The sequence below is a fragment of the Urocitellus parryii genome, chromosome 3 (genome assembly GCF_045843805.1).
Source record: "Urocitellus parryii isolate mUroPar1 chromosome 3, mUroPar1.hap1, whole genome shotgun sequence".
Lineage (NCBI taxonomy): Eukaryota > Metazoa > Chordata > Mammalia > Rodentia > Sciuridae > Urocitellus > Urocitellus parryii.
Genome location: NC_135533.1, coordinates 22,864,751 through 22,881,941, shown reverse-complemented (window position 1 = coordinate 22,881,941; position 17,191 = coordinate 22,864,751). Strand labels below are relative to the sequence as shown.

General features: G+C 36.7%; 2 protein-coding genes across 3 annotated transcripts in view; one reads left to right on the top strand and one right to left on the bottom strand.

Moving 5' to 3' along the window:
- Tmem209 (transmembrane protein 209) overlaps window positions 1–6,249 on the bottom strand; it is a 33,638-nt gene extending 27,389 nt beyond the window's left edge. The window contains exons 1-5 of one of the 2 annotated variants that reach the window (XM_026392796.2): window positions 6,224–6,249; window positions 5,113–5,249; window positions 4,927–4,985; window positions 3,918–4,049; window positions 3,147–3,388 (exon numbers count right to left, since the gene is read on the bottom strand). In XM_026392796.2, coding sequence (XP_026248581.1) covers window positions 3,147–3,388; window positions 3,918–4,049; window positions 4,927–4,985; window positions 5,113–5,249; window positions 6,224–6,226 — 573 coding nt within the window. In that variant the 5' untranslated portion in view covers window positions 6,227–6,249. Of the gene's footprint in view, window positions 1–3,146; window positions 3,389–3,917; window positions 4,050–4,926; window positions 4,986–5,112; window positions 5,250–6,068; window positions 6,112–6,223 lie in introns of those variants that run through there. The other variant, XM_026392797.2, reaches the window with a different exon arrangement.
- Window positions 6,250–8,833: 2,584 nt separating this feature from the next.
- On the top strand, window positions 8,834–15,483 carry Ssmem1 (serine rich single-pass membrane protein 1). The gene is made up of 3 exons (XM_026392819.1): window positions 8,834–9,016; window positions 13,047–13,101; window positions 14,884–15,483. Exons 1-3 carry the CDS (start codon window positions 8,834–8,836, stop codon window positions 15,378–15,380), a joined length of 735 nt encoding a protein of 244 aa, XP_026248604.1. The 3' UTR covers window positions 15,381–15,483.
- Window positions 15,484–17,191: the final 1,708 nt, after the last annotated feature.

Genomic DNA, 17,191 nt, shown 5'->3' with positions numbered 1-17,191 from the left:
ATTTAATAGTAATATAAATATATTTTCATATAGGACCTATATACTTCTATAGCTCAATCTTGGAATGTTTATATACACAATTATAGGAATTTTGAAATCCCCTTGGATCTAACTAAATAATGCTTTATATGATTATAAGCTACTGATTTTGGATATTTACCTTATATCCAGCTACTTAATGCAAGAGTTTTTTGTTGTTTTAGTACTGAGCATTGTCTAACATTAGCCACACCCCTAGTTCTTTTTATTTTGTATTTTGAGACAGAGTTTCACTAAGATGCTGAGGCTGGCCTTGAATTTGCAATCATCCTGTCTCAGCCTCCTGAGTTGCTGGGATTATAGGTGTTCACCACCACACGTGGTTTATAACCAAAGTATTTAATATTAAAATGGATGCTTTTAGAAAATAGTTTTTAAAAATTTAGTTTTGGGTTGGAGGTGTAGCTCACTGATAGAAGTGCTTGTCTGTCTATAAGGTGCAAAATCCTGGGTTTAATCCCCAGCACTACAAAAATAAAGAAATAAAGAAAAGAAAAATTTAGTTTTTATACAGATTCTTGAATAGAATATGCTAATAGATTTCTTGCTCTGATAGAATAAACCACCTGGTCATCGATTATCCTTTATTTTAGGAAAAAAATCAGCATCTTAATATTCTATGAATTTAAATGGTTATTTATGATTTTCACAAATAAATTTGTCCTGTTGTATTTTTTGAGCTTTTACAGTATTATTTCTGTCCCTAAAGTTAACAGAAAATACAGTTTTTCTAATTCCATGGACTCTGCAAAAAGAAAGGTGCAGTATTCGATGTATTTATCAAGGTGGTCTTTTTAAACATTGTTCAAATCTTTTGCCTTTATTTGTTGCCTACTTTATTGGACATAGGTTGATAATACTAAAGTCTTCTACAATAATTCTGTTTATTAATCTCTTCATATTTCTGCTTTATATATATTATATACATACATTTATATATATTATATACATACATGTATGTATATAATATATAATATATTATAAAATATATATAATATACATATTAAATAAATATCTATTTATTTATTTTTATGTGGTGCTGAGGATTGAACCCAGGGCTTTGCACGTGCTAGGCAAGAGCTGTACCACTGAGCCCCTTTGCTTTATATTTTATGATGCTATATTATTCAACATATAAAGATTGTGACTATTGTATCTTCCCAATGTATCATTTCCTTCATCAATTTAAAATGACATTTTGTCCAATATAATGCATTCTCCCTTAAAGTTATACTTTGGTAACATTGCCACCTTATTGTTTTTCTGATATGTCATCACAAAAGTGTAACTTTGTCACTTTTACTATGACACTTTCCTGATATACTTCTTAAGATTTTAAAACAAGAAAGACAATAAGGTGAAAAATCTTAATTTATAATTTTTTTTTATCTAATTTGTATATGGTAAAATGTACAACGCAGAAAAGATGACTGCAAAAGATTGCGTAGCAAAAGTGAGCAAGAAAAGACTGCTTCATTAAAAACAAACATTGTATTGATGTTTTGGTAGGAGGCATCTCTACTACTTTTTTTGCACAGACAGAATATAAGCTGCAATGTACCTGATTTTGTAGCAAAAAAGCAACATTTGACATTTTTGGTCAACTCTCTTAATACAGACAATCCACAGTGAAATTGCTACATAAAGAATCAAAAAGAGGGGCTGGGATTATGGCTCAGTGGTAGAGCGCTTGCCTACCACGTGCAGGGCCCTGGGTGTGCAGGGGCCTGGGTTCGATCCTCAGCACCATATAAAAATAAATAAATAAAATAAAGATATTGTGTCCAGCTACAACCTAAAAATAAATACATATATAAAAAATAGAACCAAAGAGACATATGGAAACAGGATGGCCCAGATTACATATAATATAAATGAGAAATCACAAGTCAGTGACAATGAAAATAATGTATGAAAATTGGAGCAACATAAATTTCAGCAAAAACAAAAATAAAGGGCTGGGGATGTGGCTAAAGTGGTAGTGTGCTTGCCTGGCATGCGTGAGGTGCTGGGTTTGATCCTCAACACCTCATAAAAATAAAATAAAATAAAGATATTGTGTCCACCTAAAACTAAAAAATAAATATTTAAAAAATAAAATAAAATCCTCATCTGTGTTTGTGTGTGTACATGTTTGTGTTTATGTGTGGGGTACTGGAGACTGAACCTTGTAACAGCGTGCACTACCACTGAACTACATCTTAGATCTTTATTTTGAAACGGGTCTTGCTAAGTTGCAGAAGCTGCCCTCAAACTTCTGATCTAACTGCCTCAGTCTCCTCCAGTTACTGGGTTTACCTATACACCACCATACCCAGCAAAATCCCTTAATTACACCACTGAAAGGGAGAAAATCAACTGGCGAAGTAAGGAAAATTTCTAAATTTAGGAAAGAAAAAAACCACAAGAGGACAAACAGAATTGACTATTAAAAATTTTTAAATCTCTATATGTATATTTTTGAAAATCCCATAGTTACAATACCAACTTAGGAGGAAAAAATCAGAGGGTACACATCCAAAAGACAAGTGGGTAAAGAATGAGAACCTAGCAAAAAATATACATTAAGCTACAACAGACTATTTTCATTTTTCTTATCATCAGAAATTTATAAAAAATTGATTAACTTGATAATCAAAGGTATGATAAAATGAATACTCTTAAACATTTCTGTGACAATATAACCTGGTACAATTCTTTTGAGTAGCCACCTATTCCCTTTAAATTATCAGGAACTTTATAGACATTTAGTGCAAATTAATAATAGCATTTGTGATAGTGGGGATAGAATCCAGGGTCTTGTGTATGCAAGTAAGCACTCTACCACTGATCTATACCACTAGTTCTCTTTCATATTAAGAGATTGTTTAAAAATCTTTTGATTAGGTATCAGGATTAAACCTAGGGGTGCTTTACCACTGAGCTACATCCCCAGTCCTTTTTATTTTGAAACAAGCTTGAAACTCAAGCTTGCAATCCTCCTGCCTCAACTTCCCAAGCAGCTGAGATTACAGGCATGTATCACCATGCTTGGTGGGACTACATTATTTTCAATGTACCTCCCAATTCTAAAATAAAGTGACTGACCAAGAGAAAAGTGTCATTACCTTATTGTAAGTGCTGACAGGTGAGTAGGTCACTCCAGGGCTGTACGAACCACTGCCACCTGAGGACAGACCTTGTAGTTGAGGGCTATATCCAGTCATACAACTGGTGGTGAACTTGGGACTGGTACTAGGTGAACGAGATGGACTATAACTCAATACACTCTGACCCTGAATTGGAGGGGAAGGTGGAGAGGGGGGGATTTGGGGAGATGCCAGATCACGTGGAGGAGTAGTCTGTACAACTAGAAGGAGAAGAAAAAAAAATTTTATACACATGCATATGCACACGTGCGTGTACACACGCACACACGAACACATACATGTATGTATTTTAAAAAGTTTTTTTTGTTTTTAATGAAACAGATTTTAAGAAACTCAAACCTCTCTTTCAGAAAAGAAAGAAAGCAACAGAAGAATCTGGTTGTTAAATTATATAAAATATTATTACTAAAGGGCACAGATTAGTTGTTTACCCTTTCCAGAGTTCAAAATAAGAAATTGATTTCAATGCAAGATTTAGTCATTTAATTGTAATTGAACAATGGAACAAACTTCCATGACGTTGCTGAATGCTAGTTCCATTCAATTTATAGAAACGGGAATAATAATCATTGGTCTGAAGACAGTTTACTATAGATCTGCTCAATATAGTTGAACCAGAAGGATTTCTAAGTCCCTTCTAGTTCTGAGTCTATGAAAAGGAAAAATTAACTTATAAAAGATTTATTTCTAACCTTATTCTCACCTCTGCAAGAGATATAATATACTCACCAGTTGTTTTTAGCCCTAAAAGTGTTTGTTGTCCAGGGCTAACTACAAGACTTGTTGGGGCCACAGTATATTTGAAGTATCTCCAAAAATCAAATAAGGCATTAAGGCTGAAGAGAGATGCAAGGGCAAGCTCTGGAAAAGAACAATAATTTATTTTAAAAAGGAGGAGGTATATGTTGATGGGTGGGGTGGACAAAAACCCTCCATATTTTAGCACATTAACAACAAAATTGAAAACTAATGGTACCTGACAACAGCTAATGAAATACAGATTATCAATGAGTTTCAAACTATCACTAATCCTTACAACCTTGTATAAGAGATAGCTTTACCCTCCTTCTAATCATTAATCAATAGTCTGAGGCCAAATTCTTTTTTTTTTTTTTTTGGTGGGGGGGGGGATTAGGGATTGAACCTTGAACCCAGGGGTGTTTTACCACTGAACCATATCCTCAGCCCTTTTTTTATATTTTATTTTGAGTCAGCATCTGACTAAGTTGCTTAGAACCTTGCTAAATTGCTGAGGGTGGCTTTGAACTTGTGATTCTCCTGCTTCAGCCACCAGAAGTGCTGGGATTATAGGCATGTGCTACCATGCTCAGCCCAAATGACTTTTATAAGACTATACATCTAGTTAGTGAGCCATGATTCTAATTTAGGTCTGCACATTCCAAATCCTTTGCTCTTTCACTTTGCATACCAGCTCTCATGGCAGATTGTAGACTAATGAGTCCAGACTAAGAAATTTACTTTAACATCTATAAGGGACCCTTTATACTCAAGGATTATGGAAAAGCAGACAAAAGAAGAGGAAAGGGTGAGGAAATTAAGGAAAGCATCCAGTGGAGTAGAAATCTGAACTAATTCTTGAAAATGTGGAGACAGCATTTCAGGAGACCAACAAATATAAATTTCAACTTCCCCAAACTTAATATTTTTTCACAGACTCATAATTACCTGAAATTGTATTGTTGTTTATTAGTTTGATTGTTTACTAGAAATTACTTACCAATATACCAGAGGGGCCAGTAAGTCACATTATAATATGAACTAATCAATTTTCCAGTCCTGAAAAAATTAGAAAGTATTTTCAATTAAAAAAACAAAAAACTCCGAAAATCAAAACACATACAAAATACTATGGAACCAACCATTGGCTGCTTAAATTTTCACCTTTTTTGGCTGATTAACTTACATTTCAGTATATATCATTCCAGCCACTGATACATTTAGGAGTCCCCAGGCTAAAACCACTTTTCTGGCTTCTGTTTCTTTTCTCATCTTGATGGTTCTGTCAATAAGGGAAGCACTAGGGCTTGCCTCTCCTTGCATCTATTCAAAGTAAAATCACAGGAATTAAGTCAAAAGAAACTACTTTTCCATCTAAGAAACAAAAACTTTTGTGTCCTCCATGAAGTAAAAACTGTTCTTTCCTTCATCTTTAAAAATACCTAACCAAAAATGTATCTAGTTTCACTGCATGTAAAGAGAACCCTAAATTACATCTTCTTTGGCACCACAGGGAAATCAAGAGAGAACTGACTTGTTCTTTCAGAGAATAATTCAATACTTTAGTTAGTAAAAATGTCTTTTTTTTTTTTTCTAATTTAAGGGTTGGTTATTATGTCTGCAAATATTCCACCTTTTGTTTTTGGGGTATGTCACAAGTACAGCAAGGGTGTAGTTTTTAAAAAATTATTAAAACTCAATATACCCCAAATTTGGGAGAAAATATTCCGTACGCCATGTAAATCATGAAGACTCTTTCTTCATCCTAACGCAGAAGCTCTCATTACGTCCCACCTTAAATAACCCTGCACTGGGACTTATATAAGCCAGGGATCTCCATTTTGTGTACTGATAAAGTTCAAGGTTTTACATTAGACGGCGGGTACCTATGGTGAGAAAGGAACCAGAGGAAGAGGAGAGGACAGTGTATTCGGTTTTGTTTCACATGGGGATTTATGTTTCCTTTTTTTGTTTTTTCCTGGTAAGCTCAAACTTAACAGGCAAGTGGAAAACGTGTTCCAGTTACAGGAGTCGTATCCCATAGAGAATATTACAGTACCCTTCCCGCCCTTCAGTCCGCTTCACAACTCCCCAGTGCAAAGTGCTTCCCTCCCAGGATCCCTCAGTACAAACTTTAGTCACCCCTAATGTTTCTTTCCTCCCTTTCACTAAAAGTGATGGGACGCCTAGCAGTATCTTCCCTTGGCTGAAACCCGTGCAGATCAGTAGGCGCGGAACTCCCAAAGCCCGCGTGGACTCCACGTCCAGGAAGCACAAAGACTACCCCGAGAACGCACCATGTTCTTCGCCCGGAAGTCGTGGACTCGCGCCACTCCTTATTGCACATGCGCGAAACCAAGCGCTAAGGCCAAACCGGGAGTCTGGCTGGTCTACAGTTACCGGAAGAACTGCGCCGTCTCTTCTCGCGAGAAGCGGCGAGGGGGGGGGGGAGGTGCGGAGGGACCGGGCTCGTGCGTTACCAGGGAAACAGCTCGGATTGGTAGTTATCACTAAGCTGCAGGGAGAAAGCTGAACAGCAAAATTCAGACCAGGTTCTGAACTCGCAGTAAAAAGTAATAACTATAACAAGATGAATTTTGTATATATTAATATAATTTTAGCTTCCTTAGGGCTTTTATGTACTTACATTTGTAAGCAGATTTTATTTAGTAGGGTGGCTAATTTTCTGGATAGAGTTTGCATGATGGGTCTGGACACGATGAGCAAAGACAAAGCAATTCTGTTCCTTGTGTTAAAAAAAAAAAAATATATATATATATATATATATATATATATATATATATATATCCATATCCATCCCACTTCTGGCCCCACGTAAATTCTTTTTTTCTTTCTTGTTTTATAATATTTTTTTAGTTGTAGTTGGACACAATACCTTTTATTTTATTTACTTATTTTTATGTGGTGCTGAGGCTTGAACCCAGTGCCTCATATGTGCTAGGCAGCGTTCTACCGCTGAGCCACAACCCAGCCCATCCCCCCACATAATTCTTAAATATTTATATAATGAGAATGCAACAGTAACAAGAAACCCCAAAATTCGTTTGATTGAAGTTAAAGATTTTCAATGTTTAAAAAAACAAACACCTATTTCCCTGAAAATTCTTTTTAAGGAACTTATAATTATGAGGAAAAGGTTCATCAAGGAGTAGTTGAGTTTGGTTCTATTCCAAATACATATACTGTGCCACTGAGCTAGGCGAGAAATATAAAAAATGAGAACTCCCTGGTTACTGTCTCAGGAGCTCAGTCTGTAGGCCCAGAGGTGCAGTGAAGGCCAAGTGAGATGAGTGTAGTGAGCCCTAAGATGGCACATGTAGCTCAGCCTTGGCCCAGGACTTAGTCTGGCTCCCAGATCTCTTGGAGATCTTGACACTGGCCTGAGGCCCAGAGAACCAGTGGCCTGGGTGCTTGAAGTCTGGGGACTCATTCGACATAGGGAGAAATGTGTCCCACAATGAAAACATTAATCCATGGTCATAATAAACCATCATGTTCGCCTAGTAACTAAAATTTTTCCTAAATCGATCCTAAGGTTAAATAGAAGAATATGAAGTTCATTGTATTGCATAAGAAAACCTGTGGGTTTGCTATGCTTAAAGATCTAACAGATTTTAAATGATATTTTAAAATCATTTTTATATTATCTTTGCAGTAATATTGTTTGGCCCTAGTTGTGGATTTAAAAATGAAGTAACATGAAAATTGTTCAAAGAAAAAAAGTTGGATTCAATATACCGTCAAAATTAGAATGTCCGGATTCTACCTCTTCCATGTCCAACTCTTTGCTAAAAAAATAGTATACATTTGATATAATTTTTAACAGACACATATGTATTTCTCCATCTTAATGTAATCTATAAGCTATTGAGCATTTATTCCAGGCTTAAAAAAGAACACTGCCAATCAAGTTTGATAGACGTTTGCCATTGTATTTGGGCTTCCATAACAAAATATCACAAACCACAGGGTGCCCCTGCGAACAAACAAAAATCACAGACAGTGTAGCTTAAACAATAGACATTTATTTCTTCCATTTGGGAGGCTAGAAGTCCAAGACCAAGGTGTCAGCAGGATTGGTTTCTCTTTTTTTTTTTTTTTTAAAGAGAGAGAGAGAGAGAGAATTCTTTTTTAATATTTATTTTTTAGTTTTTGGCAGACACAACATCTTTGTTTGTATGTGGTGGTGAGGATCGAACCTGGGCCACACGCATGCCAGGCAAGCGTGCTACCGTTTGAGCCACATCCCCAGCCCGGATTGGTTTCTCTTGAGGCCTGAGTGGCTCATAGATAGTCTCCTTGTCATATGTCCTCATGTGTGCTTTTTCTGTGCCGGGTAAATCCTTAGTGTTTCCTTTTTTTATAAGAACACTAGTAGTATTAGATTAGGGTTCCACTTTTATGACTCTCTTAACCTTTGCTACCTCTTTAAAGGTCTTCTCTCCAAATATAATCAAATGTCGGGGTATGAGGGCTTCAACATTTGAATTTGGGGGAACGCAACTCAGTCTTTGATAAATTAGAATTGTGTATATTAATTTATAATGGTATGAAACATATAAAAGAGATTGATAAAAATGAGTGGTACCTTAGACACTTAGATCTAAAGATATGAAAACATATACAATTTTAAGGGAATAAAAGATTAAGGCCAAAAAAACCATATTGAAGTATGGGGGAAAATACCATAAAATTTTGTAGAAGTAATTTAGATAAATCTTCCAAAAATTTAGAAATACAAGAAGCACTTGTCAATCCCTGTAATAGTTCCTTAAATGTATGTCATAATGGGTTGCCAAGGAAATTGTCATACGTCATGGAGTGAAATAGTTCCCAGTCATCTTCATCCCTTTGAGCATGTTTTATTTTCTCAGCAAGAATCCATCATGGGAGACCTTTTTTCCTTATTTTGGGAGGTAGATCCTCCCCCCATACCTTTAAGTTTTACCATTCCTAATCAGGATTATGAATGCCGGAAGGATGACTCTTGTGGGGCAATAGGGAACTTCCTGCTTTGGTATTTTGCCATTATATCTGTCCTGATGTTCTTGTCTCGGGCTTCTGTCTGGGTAGGATATCCTTTTTAAATTTTAAATAATATTTTTAGTATATACTAGGGGATTTTTATAAATTTCTTTGCTGAAACTACTTAAAAATTTATTTTTTAGTTATAAAAATAATTCAAAAGTCATTTTAGAGAATCCAAGAATACTGAAAAGAATGGAGGAAAAAAATTTAAAACTATTTCACAGAGATAATCACTGTTAACATTTTTTAGTATCATTCTAGGTTATTTTTCTTCTTCTTTTTTTTTCCTGACCCAGTATATCTTTCCTCTTACATGGCTGACATTATATTGTTTGTATTTTCATATCCTGTTTTTTTAAACTTAATAACATACCGCAAACACTTGCAAAAGTTATATTTACTCATCAGCACTTTTAATGATTGCTTGATTTTCTGTCTTCAGTTTTATGATATTTAGGTTATTTATAATTTATCCATAAGTTAGGTAATGCTTGGATAAACTTCTGTCCTAGTTAATTCTTTTTGTAGCCATGTCATTCTAGTTGAAGATAAAAAAGTTATATTGATAAAAACTCATGCAGGATTTGGGAGATTTTAGAATGAAGCAGTATACTTTCTGCATAGGATAAGATGCAGAACTAAACTAAACTAAAGTCACCACCCTGGATCACTTATCAGCAGAAGAAAATCCCATGCTCTTAGGAATGACATAGCCTACTTTATCAGGACTGTGATGCCCCAAAATATTATGAGCAACCAAGCTCTTGAAAATTGCTGACATGGAATCCTTGCTGGCCATTAATGCCAGGTTGATGATTAATCAAGCTACCATCATTTAGCATTACAGCCAGAGCCCTGGTCTGGCAGTGGTCAACTAGACTGAGTGCTATATCAGCTCTGGATAGAGAGGAGGTTTGCTATGTCTATGCCAGCCAGATTCCATTATAATAATCAAAGATTCTTCCCCCACCAAATCCCAGCCAAGAAGAAGTTTCATCTAAAGTCTAAATGCTTCTTTAAGGTAAATACTTTGCCAAAAGGAGATTTAGAATAGTGATAGCTTATATGTGTCTTAGACTCCCTAGCTAAGTATATTGAATTTGTCTGGCCTGGCAAGAAAAGCTACTTTAGAAAATTAACAAAAAATTGAAATTGATCACTGGCAATTTCATCATGAAGACCACTTAAGAGGTCTCAGCTATTCCTCTGCTCTCTTGCTTGCATCAGCTCTTTGGAGACTCAGAATCCTGAGCTTCAAGGACTCAAGAGAGTATGTGGTCCAGGCTCTGTTTGCAGGCAAACAAGGTATCATTATCCACCTCTTTCTTTAGTTGATAAGGCCCACAGAAATTAAGGGACTTGTCCAATGTCACACAAGTGATTAGTGACAGAGGGGACTAGACCTAGATTTCCTGCCATATTATTTGTTTACTTCAAAGCATAGTTTGAAATGTTGAATTAAATCTATTCAGTGCTGATTAAAACCTTAATTATCTTAGAGGTTTTATCTTTCATTCTGTGACCTTGTGGCAGCTACAATTGGCCGGACTGCTTCTCCTGAAGGGTCCCAGATTGGAAATCTGAGAACCATATGAGAGCTAGTCAAGGAGGATGGAATTTTTCCTTCACTTTGAACTTCTTCATTTTCTCTGTGAAACTATGAGACTTTATTTACAAACCTTGAAGTAATGGTAATAGCACAATGGAAATGTGGTGGTAATTATCCTCCACGTGAAGCATGCTGATTTCCTCTGGATTTCCCACTTTTTAGGATGCACTTACCCTTTTGCTTTCAGAGACTATAAATACTCTATTTAGCTTATTTAGTTGTTTAGGATTTATTCAGATTGCTAGTGCTGGTATTTTTCTGGAAATATTACTCTGAAATCCTTATTCTGCCTATGTGAAACTGAGCTTAGGAGGTGTTAAGTGGCTTGGTAAGATCACAGAGTTGGTTAGTGGCAGAAAGAAAGAGCACAGCCCACATTTTCTACTCTGCCCTCAGGGCAGGCACTGCTGCTGTTTTCACTCACTAAGTCACACACAAAGACAGTTAATAAAATGCTTTTTGTAACCACAGTCCGTGTGATTCCACTTAGCTTAACACAAAATCTTTCTTTTGATTTTGTGGTTTTATTTTTATTTGACATCAAATGTGGAAACTTTCTTTAGAAATGATAGAAAACCAATAAGTGTTTTCAAACACCTTCCTCCCTGTTACACAAGTACATGTTATAGACAATGTGGAGATTATAGGAAAATAGACAATCTAAAATAAAAATCACTTCAGATTATGTAGAAATATCCAACAACTATTAACTTTGAGGGTTATAAATTTCCAATTTTTTAAATACTTTTCTCTATACATATTACATTTAAAATATTTATGGAGCTCTAAAACATTTTTTTTAAAAGGTGTCTTCAAAAAGGATTCCACTGTCAAGATTTTCAGAGAATGGTTATTGTAACCCCAAAAGCAAGGAAGTACCTTGTTTAGATATTGAGAAAGTAATGGGTCAGGATCTTAGATTGCAGTTATAAATATCCAAGTATTGCATTTTTTCAACCCAAAGGAAGTTTGACTTTCTGCATAAATTTGTTTTTCCCCTAAGTGTAGAAAAATTGAAAAAAAAAGAAACAAAAAGTCACTGTCTTAATCACTTAAAAGCCAACCATTGCTACCCCTTATACACATATTCCTTAAAGTCTCTTTTCATATTTTTAGCAAACTTGTGCTCATACTATTATATACAGTTTTGCATCTTGAATTTTAGCTCAACATTGAAATATTTATTTCCTCTTGTTATGACATACTTTTATTATAAGTTTTACAACTATATCTTATATGATCATACCATAATTTAATTAGCCATTATTTACTTTTGAATTTTGAATTTTATATTATCCTAATTATACAATGATGAATATTTCTGTGGAAAAAGCTCTCTTTTGGGAGGCTTATTTCCTGATGACAGAATCCTTGAGAAAAAAAATTATATGTCAAGACATTAATGAATATTTCTAAAGTTTTTGATACATTCTGAAAGTTGTTTTGTATTTGCGTCTTTTGGCAAAATCATCCTCAGCATCAGAAAGTGGGACGCTACTCTGATTCTTTTTTTTTTTTTTTTTAAGAGAGAGTGAGAGAGGAGAGAGAGAGAGAGATAGAGAGAGACAATTTTTAATATTTATTTTTTAGTTCTCGGCAGACACAACATCTTTGTTGGTATGTGGTGCTGAGGATCGAACCCGGGCCGCACGCATGCCAGGCGAGCGCACTACCGCTGAGCCACATCTCCAGCCCCAGAAAGTGGGACGCTACTCTGAAATATGGGACAAATATTTATAGTCTTGGGACAGAATATTTGGAATTGGACTATTCAAAGAAATCCATTTCTTCTGAATGTCGTATTAAAAGATAATAAATTATGGTTGCATCTTGGAGGAAACTATCTGAAAGATTAAGGAGGTATTAAGTCTGTGAATTCAGGTAAAGATATTTGTGTATATAAATGCCTCATATCAGATATTTTATTTAAAAAATAACCTGATAAATTCTTTAAAAAATAATTTTGAATGAATTGTAGTATTATCCAATGTGTTTTTAAATGAAATTTCTGTGTAATGTAAATGGGTATAAGGAAAACTTTATAACCAGCAGCTCCTCCTCAGCATTATTTTCTCTCCTTTCTCTATTTCATTTTGCTTAGTTTAAAACATTTTGGTAGATTCTGCGGCTGAATGGGCAGCAGAAGTAGAAACATAGTAACAGGAACTTAAGTACTTATGTAACTGTTGAATGTTTAAAATTAGACATGAGGGCTGGGGTTGTTGCTCAGAGGTAGAGCACTTGCCTAGTGTGGGTGAGGCCCTGGGTTCGATCCTCAACACCATATAAAAATAAAATATTGTGTCCAGCTATAACTAAAAAATAAATATTAAAAAAGTTACTAAAAACTTTTTAAAAATTAGACATCAACCCTATTGCCTTGGGCAATAGCATTTCTTAACAAGTAAATATTAGTGAAAAACAACCGAGATCACTCTTACTAATATATATTTCTGAAACAGATGTCTGAGACTAAAAAGGATGAAGACGGAGGAACAAGTGCTTCAGTAAGTAAAGGTGAGAGCTGGTGTGTGCTTGGTATTGGACTGTGATGAGAGGCATGTGCTGAGTGTGGAAAGCAAGCAACAGAGGTGAACGGCCAAAACCATTGCAGGGCTTCTCCACCCAACAAAGGCCCACTGGGTGAGCTCCTTGCTTTTCTACTCCCTAGTTCAGGACAGCTCCTCTTGCTTGAGCCAAGCCATCAGAAGCAATGAGTTACTGGTAGGTAGAACACAAACTCTCTTTTCTTTCCTTAGCACTCTCCCTTCACATTAACTTGCCTTTTGTACACTTTGTTGTGAGCTGAAGTGACATCTTTTTCAATAACCTATAAACAGTGGTGTGCTGGTAACAATTAACAACTGGTTCTCTCCCAAAATGTGCATGTTTTTATAATTTAATTTACACAATTTATAAATAATAAAATATATAATGCCCTTTATGGTAAATTCTGTATAGACCACTGATCACAAAAATGCTCTCCTTGTTTTTTTTTTTTTTTTTTTTTTTTTTTTTTTTGTGGTACTAGGGATTGAACTCAGTGGCGGTCTACCTCTGAGCTATACCCACCCCCCACAATTTTTTTTTTTTGCATACCAGGGATTGAACTCAGGGGCACTGAACCATTGAGCTACATCCCCAGCCTATTTTGTGTTTTATTTAGAGACAGGGTCTCACTGCGTTGCTTAATGCCTTGCTGTTGCTGAGGCTGGCTTTGAACTCATGATCCTCTTGCCTCAGCTTCCCCAGCCTCTGAGATTACAAGGTGTGCTACTACCCCCAGCCCTCTTCTTGACTTTTGCCAGACCCTTGCATCCTGAGCATGGCTGCAGTTGATGAACAGGTATAGTTCCAGCATGAATGTTGTTTTCCTCAAATGAAAGTGAAAAAGATATTATGTTGGAACTTGGTTGTCTATGATGTGAGTGGGTTTCTTTGCTGAAATGGCTAATAGCTTTACAATACTGGAAGAATGTTTCATTTTAAGGAGTTAGTCACAATGTAGTGGCTGCCAGCATGGCACTGCAGTCTGCATTAGTAACATGTTCTCTGTCACTTTCTTAGTCTTAGACATTCAACAAAACCATACATCAAATCCTGGTCTTTTGAGTTTGCTGATTTTCAGGGTAACCCCTCAAAGCTGGTTTCAAGCTACCAGCTTGGTATTTCCAACACCCAGACACAACAGACATAAATCAATAGTTTCAAGAACACATAGCATAATAAACTGCAGTACGATAATTTGGAAATGATGGTTATTAAGTAATTATTACTATTTTTAGTGGATTGATTTAATTGTAAGTTTGTACGATTTTTAGTGATGACTATGTGTAACCATCTCTTGAAATTCCTGAAAATTTATCAGCACTAGTGAGTTGGTCTAAGCTAATGCCAGCATACCAATGCACAAAGAAAAGAGCCTTAGTTCTTGCTACCCAAATCACCCTCATACACATACACATTCTTGAATGTTTGAGACTTTGAGACAAAGGGAGAAAAAGTCCTTCTCTGACAAAGTTTGCAGACTTTCTCCCCTTTGTTCTTAATATTCTGGGGTCTGCAAAACTTCAAAAGTGACATATCAAGCATCTGTCTATTACCGTCTGGTCTTGGGAACATAGGGTATGGCACTGTTAAGTGCAGCCAGCTGCCAGCAGAGCAGTTGATTGGGTGAAAGCAGTGACCTGACATTTGACCCTTACGAGTGAGCCCACACATGCAGTAGGCTTCCTTGGATGATGTGAAGTTAAAGTAAACAACAGTGTTTCTAACTTGTCCATTTGTTTTCTTGGTTAGCAAGCAAAGAAAATTCTTATAAGCGACAAAACAAAGACGGTTCCTGGGCCTTTTCTCAAACAATGAAAAAAACAAAACAGGGTCAACTTTCCCCAGTAACGGACTCAGAAGTGGCCTTGGTCAATGCCTATCTAGAACAAAGACGAGCCAGGCGCCAGTCTCAACTCCATCAGGTGAATCAGACCCAACATGACAGTGACACTACTGAGTGTGACAGTGAAGAATCTAACTCAGGAGCCTCCTCCTGGAAGGAGAGTGAAAGTGAGCAGCATCTATCCCCAACCATTGTTAAGAAGAGAAAAATAGCTCAAAGGCAAAGAAATCTGGGAAATTACCAAATCAGGGAAAGGCCCTGCCTCCACTGCAAAGCCATGAGAACCAATGAGTGGTTGACCCGCCATTTCCTACAGAACACTTCAGTATCAGTCCCCATGAAGGGAGATACTCCAGAGGAAAATGCTATGCCTGACATTAATCCAAAATTCAACAAATTTTGAATTTCATCTTACCTTACTTGAAGCCAAGTGAAAGAGATTAATAAAAATGAGAACTCACCAGAGCCCTATGAGGAGACTTTTATAATAAAGTTTCTCTACTATCAACAAAAACATACTTGGAACCCAAGAGGTAAAATTTCAGACAATTCTTTTTTTTTTTTTTCTCAAAAAAAAAAAAAAAAAAAGCCAGTGAATTTGTTTCTGGCACCATTGGAACACTGAAGATCTGCATTCACTGTGATTTTTTTCTTTTATTCAAAAGAGCACAGGACAGATACTTCATGCCTTGAGTGTGTGTATTTTGCTTATATCTAAAATGCAAATAAGGAAGCTCTTTGGAAATAAATTTATGTTGAGAAACCATTTACATTTATTCACATATTTTGGTTATCTGACTGATGGAATGAACTAGAGGAAGTTGATTGGAATAGAATTGGCCCATCCTTTCTAGGTTTCTATTTTCAAACAACTCTACCACAGCTGTGCTTCTACATGTATCTACTAGGGGCTGTTGACGAAGAGGAGCTCAGGGGCCTGAAAAAAATAACTGATTCCTGGAGTAGACCAGGGAGGGGAGGCAACATGACTCAGAAGGGTAGATGCACTATGGGCTGTCCACAGCTGTTGTACCAAGGGCATGATAGGTGCTAAAGAAAACATTTTTCTGATATTTGCTAAAACTGTAAGGAAGATTTTATACAAGGCTATGGCAATAGAGGTCAATAGGGAGATAAATGAAGTTCAATTCCTAATATAACAAGGACAAACAGAGATTTATAGCCCAAGGGCAGATGGTGGGGGTCAGTTGATATAAAAAGGATACCTCAAGGATTCCTGCTAAATTGACCTAAACAAGGTTCTTGGCAAAGGCAGACAAAGGACTTATACACCAAAGGTAGAAGCTGAAGAACTGATAGATAGGAAGTGTGATTTGATATTGGGGGATTCTCACTAAACTGACTTAGCAAGATTCTTACGAAACTGGGCTGGACCATGTGTGAGGTCCTGAGTTCAATCCCCAGTACTGCAAAAGAAAACAAAAAACAAACCTGGGCTGGACAGGCCAAAGAGACCAGGACCAAAATTGAGGCCTAGTTAAGAATAGGACTCAGAGGAGCCTGACCAAAGTTTAGCCTTTGTCACAAATTAGCTGAAATTCAGCCATGGTTCCAGTGAAGTGGGGTTGCCAGGCCTTGGTAGATGGGTGGCAGTTCTGGTGCTCATTCTTTGATTGGGTGGTAGGACTGCAGCTGGGATATAAAATAAGGCCCATATCTGAGAGGAGAAGGCTGATGAAGACAAGATAAGCCAGTAGGGACTGGTGATGGGGCTAGAGTTCAAAGAAGGACTTAAGTCTTGGGGAAAGACTTGGGTATTATATGTGGTCCAGACTGCAGCCCTCATAACTAAGGGCTGAGCCTTTAATGGGGGTGGAGACAGGGAAGGGACAGGTCAGAAACCAAAGAGCAGATTCCTTAACCCATTACAACCACTGGGACTAGGGTACTAGAAATCAGGACATGGGATGACATTTCTAAGGCAAGTTTGTAGAGCCTTTGTCTAAGTCAGACTGCCTCATTTTGGAGTGGGTTTGAAGGCACAGGTGGGAAGCAGGAAGCGTCAGGATTTGACTTAGCTGGGTGTGGTGATACACACTTGTAATTGCAGTCACCCCAGAGGCTGAGGCAGGAGAATTGCAAGTTTGAGGCCAGTCTCGGCAACTTAGTGAGACCTTCTGTAGAAGTTAGTTTACAAAAAAGTCTGGGGCTGGGGTTGTGGATCAGTGGTAGAGCGCTTGCTTAGCATGTGCT